This window comes from Oxyura jamaicensis (genome assembly GCF_011077185.1).
Source record: "Oxyura jamaicensis isolate SHBP4307 breed ruddy duck chromosome 17 unlocalized genomic scaffold, BPBGC_Ojam_1.0 oxy17_random_OJ72350, whole genome shotgun sequence".
In the NCBI taxonomy this organism is placed as follows: domain Eukaryota; kingdom Metazoa; phylum Chordata; class Aves; order Anseriformes; family Anatidae; genus Oxyura; species Oxyura jamaicensis.
In genome coordinates this window covers 341-4,550 of record NW_023304464.1, presented here as the reverse complement: position 1 = coordinate 4,550, position 4,210 = coordinate 341, and the positions used below count along the sequence as shown (strand labels likewise).

At 67.4% G+C, this 4,210-nt stretch overlaps 1 protein-coding gene across 1 annotated transcript; it reads left to right on the top strand.

The window, feature by feature from the left end:
• The first annotated feature begins 1,006 nt into the window (after positions 1-1,006).
• Positions 1,007-4,162, top strand: AK1 (adenylate kinase 1). The gene is made up of 6 exons (XM_035312557.1): positions 1,007-1,118; positions 2,350-2,385; positions 2,944-3,107; positions 3,208-3,324; positions 3,596-3,787; positions 3,920-4,162. Exons 1-6 carry the CDS (start codon positions 1,109-1,111, stop codon positions 3,983-3,985), a joined length of 585 nt encoding a protein of 194 aa, XP_035168448.1. The 5' UTR covers positions 1,007-1,108; the 3' UTR covers positions 3,986-4,162.
• Positions 4,163-4,210: the final 48 nt, after the last annotated feature.

Sequence of the window (4,210 nt, the reverse complement as noted above, 5' to 3'; positions counted from 1 at the left end):
GGGGGGTCCATTTGAGCTCCTGGCGGGATGCAGCCTGCGGGAACACGCCAAGCAACAGCTTTTATTGTACAGCCCCGTGCCCCCAGCACCATCCTGCCGGGCTCCCCAGCCCAGCACCCTCACCCCACCACCCCCAGAGCACCCAGCCCGGCGCAGGATCAGGCCACAAGCCCCCACCCCACCCCGAGACGCCAGGGCCACCATCAGGCCAGGCTGGCACCAAGCGCCGAGCCCTCGCACCCCGGTGCCCCCCATACCTGGGTCCCCCACGGGTCCCGCACCCTCCCGGCCACCCGATGGGGACGACGCGGGGCTCGGCCCCCGCGGTGACCCGGTGCAGGTTTCAGCCCGTCCATACTTAGCCCCTGCCCTTTCCCGGCTGTAACACGACCGGGAGAGCAGCGCAGGTCCCTTGGCCCCGGTCTGGCCGGTTTGGGGAGCGCGGGGTGACGCGGGTGCTGCGGGCTGGGTGCGGGCAGGCAGGGTGCCCAAACCCACAGCGGGGACCTGGGGGTGCAGCAGGGTGCATCCATCCTACAGCAATCCTCGTCCTCCGGGGCTCTGAGAGCGGGCTGACCCCCCAAAAACCGTCCCCTAGAGCCTCCCCTCTGGCACGCGGGGAGCTGGAGCGATGCAGGGTGCTGCCTCCATCACCCGGCGTCCCAGGGCCGTGTGTCACCCCGAGCAGCACCGCGGGCACGGGGATGTGGTCAGGGCAGGGAGGCGCAGGTAATGTCACCCTGCGTCACCCCGTGTCACCCGGCACGGGGCGGGTGGCTGCCGGCAGCCAGGTAGGCGATGGCCGCGGGAGCCGAGCTCCCCAGCTCCTAAAGCCAAGGAATTCAGGCAGCATCGTGCCTTCCCTAGATAGTTTATAAATTTTGGATTTATTTAAGGCCAAGCGGGGGGCAGGCTGTCCCCCAGCTTGGCCCCAGCGCTCGGTTTGAGACCTGCTCCATCCCACGAGGGACGGGAAGGGAGAGCTGTTGTCTCAGCAACACCCCGCGCAGCCCCAGCCCTGGGGACCCCCGTGTCCCCGCCGAGCCGCTCACTCCTCTCCTCTCCTTTCTCGCAGCCTGAAGCTCTCCTCCACCCCACCGGCGGCAGCATGTCGACAGGTGAGTGCTCTGCTGTCCCTGCGGCCAGCTCCTTCGTCCCCTCTGCTTCCGTCCCCTTTGCAGCCACCCCCTGGATCCCCATTGCAGCCGTCCCCCTTGTGCCATCCCCTTGTCCCCATTCCCTGTGTCCCCCTGTGTCCCCTCTGTCCCTCTTGCACCCAACCCCTTGGACCCCTTTGCGTCCTCGTTCCCCACCCCGTGTCCATCCCCTGGGTCCCCTTTACCCACTCCCCCCTTTCCACCTGTCCGCTGTCCCCTTGTATCTGCCCCCTCTGCCCCCCTCGCACCCGCTCCCCGTGCCCATCTCCTGCCCCCCCGCCCCGTGCCCACCCCGTGTCCCCTTTCCCCCATCCCCTGGTATCCGATTCCCTGACCCACTTCGCTTCCATCCCCTCTGTCCCCCCCTTGCGTCCATCCCCTGCCTTCTCCACTCGTGTCCGTCCCCTCTGCCTCCCCCTTGTGTCCACCCACATCCCCTGGGGCCTCTTCCCACGCCCCCACCCCTCCGCCCCCCCTGCGCCCCCCATCTCCTGCCCCCCCTTCCCCACCCCCTTGGCTCCTTCCCCGGGCTCTCCGGATGCCGGAGGAGCTGAAATTTCAGAAGGCCGAGCCGGGGGGAGCCGTGCCGGGCGGCCCCGAGGCGGCTCACCATTATTTTTAGCTCCCCTCGGGGCCAGATCCTGCAGGTGGGGGCACCCTGAGGGTCCCACGGGCTGGGGGGGGATCCACAGGGTGCTGGCACCTTGCCTCTGCTCCCCAGCTGCCCGCCCCAGGCACTGCTTTTGGGGACGATCGGTCCCCAGGGGGGGTTTAGGGGCTGCTGGGGGTCACGGAGGCACTTGAGGCACCCGTGCTGTGCCGTGCCAAGGGCAGGACCAGGATCTGGCCACGGGGATGGATGTGGCCACCCAGGGGAGCCCTGCAGGTCCCCACCCCGAGGCCGAGGACAATGAGTGTCTCCGGGGCACCACAAGGTTCCAGGCCCATGCCTGAGTCCCGGGACTGAGGCTCCATGGGGTCTCTGTGCACGAGCACGGCCAGCTCCGATGTCCCAAACGGCCCAGGTGATGGGGACAAGGGGCACGCGTGGCTGCTTCCCATCCCGGGGTGGGCAGGGGTCGGTCCCCCCGCTGGGGGCTCAGCCCTGCTGCTGGGGATGGCTCGTTCGACGGTGTCCTTTTGGCTTTTAGGTTCATTTAATTTTTGGTTTCTTTTTTTTTTCCCTCCCCAGAAAAGCTGAAGCACCACAAGATCATCTTTGTGGTGGGTAAGTGGGCGGCCGGGTCCTGCGGCTGGTGGGGTCGAGGTGGGGCAGGGGTGGCCGTGGCAGCAGCCTGGCTCCTCGAGGCTGTGGTAGGGGTGCTGGGATGGGTGTAGGGGGGTGGCAGCATCCGATGGGACGTGATGGGACGCTCCTGGGGGTGATGCCAAGGGTGCTGGATGGGGCGGGGATGCCCAGGTGCTGATGGGGTCATGATGTCCAGGGTGCCATCAGAGTGCTGATGTCTGGGTGCTGATGGGGTCATGATGTGCTGGGTACCATCAGGGTGGTGATGCCCAGGTCATGATGGGGTTGTGGTGTCCTGGGTGCCATCAGGGTGGCAATGCCCAGGTGCCAATTGCCCACACCAGCAGCCCGTGCCACCCCAAGCACCGACATCCCCCAGCCCACACCAGGAGCAGCTCTCTCCATCCATCTGGCGCTGGGCTTGGGGACCCCGTCCCCCTTCTCACCAGGCTCTGGGGACACTGGTGGCTCTGGGCCGCTTCTCCCGCGTGCCCACCAGCTCCCTGCTGTGGGCTGGGGCATTGTCACCACTTGCAGGCGGCCCCGGCTCGGGGAAGGGGACGCAGTGCGAGAAGATCGTGCAGAAGTACGGGTACACCCACCTCTCCACCGGGGACCTGCTCCGGGCGGAGGTCAGCTCGGGCTCGGAGCGGGGCAAGAAGCTGCAGGCCATCATGGAGAAGGGCGAGCTGGTGCCCCTGGTGAGTCCGCGCGTGCCCGCCGTGGGGGCTGTCCCCTCCCCGTGGCCACGAGGACGGGGTGGGCGCGCGGCCCCACGAGGTGTCCGTGCCCCGTCCCCAGGACACGGTGCTGGACATGCTGCGGGACGCCATGGTGGCCAAAGCCGACGTGTCCAAGGGTTTCCTCATCGACGGATATCCCCGCGAGGTGAAGCAGGGAGAGGAGTTCGAGAAGAAGGTGAGGGCTGGAGCCCGGGCTGCGGGGTCCCCCTGAGGGCTGCGTGGCACTGGTGGCAGATCCCATCCCGACGGGGGGCTGAGCTGTCACTGGGGGGGGACACATCGCTCCGGGAAGCCCTCAGGGATGACGGGGGTGGCGGAGAGCCTGGGCTTGGTGTCCCTGGGGTGTCCCACGGGGGTGCCCAGACCCACGTGGAGGGTGCTGTAGGGTGGCACGGGGACACCCTCGTGCCAGACCCACACGGTGCCAGCCCACCCTGTCCCCACAGATCGCTGCCCCCACGCTGCTGCTCTACGTGGACGCGGGGAAGGAGACGATGGTGAAGCGCCTGCTGAAGCGGGGCGAGACCAGCGGGCGGGTGGACGACAACGAGGAGACCATCAAGAAGCGCCTCGAGACCTACTACAAGGCCACAGAGCCCGTCATCACCTTCTACAAGAGCAGGGGCATCGTCCGCCAGGTGAGCGGGACCCGGGGGGGGGGTGGGTAGGAGCGGATCTAGGGTTAGGGTTAACCCTGCCGGGTTGGGACCTACCAAAACCCCCCAAAAGGGGCTTGGAGGAGCCGGCGCCCCCCTAACCCCTCCCTGCAGCTCAACGCCGAGGGCAGCGTGGACGAGGTTTTCCAGCAGGTCTGCTCCTACCTCGACAGCCTGTAGCCGTGCCGGCCGCCCCGCGCCCCCGGCCCCGCGCCCCCCCCTCCGCGCGCGCCGGCAGAGACAGCGGAAGAGGCCTTATCCTGTTTTCGTGGACAGAGCCGCGCGAAGGAAATTTCAAGGACATTGTGTTTGGCTCTTTCCCGTCTCTCCCCAGTAAAGTTCGCTTTAATGAGCCCAGACTTTATCTTTCTCTTCTGTCGGAGGAAATGAGTTTTTCTTTCCAGA

Bases quoted from the DNA above. Each gene is read 5' to 3' on its own strand.
- AK1 (XM_035312557.1), top strand. The intron at 3,108-3,207 runs GTGAGTCCGCGC...CCCCGTCCCCAG, and splicing joins AGGGCGAGCTGGTGCCCCTG to GACACGGTGCTGGACATGCT. The intron at 3,788-3,919 runs GTGAGCGGGACC...CCCTCCCTGCAG, and splicing joins GCAGGGGCATCGTCCGCCAG to CTCAACGCCGAGGGCAGCGT.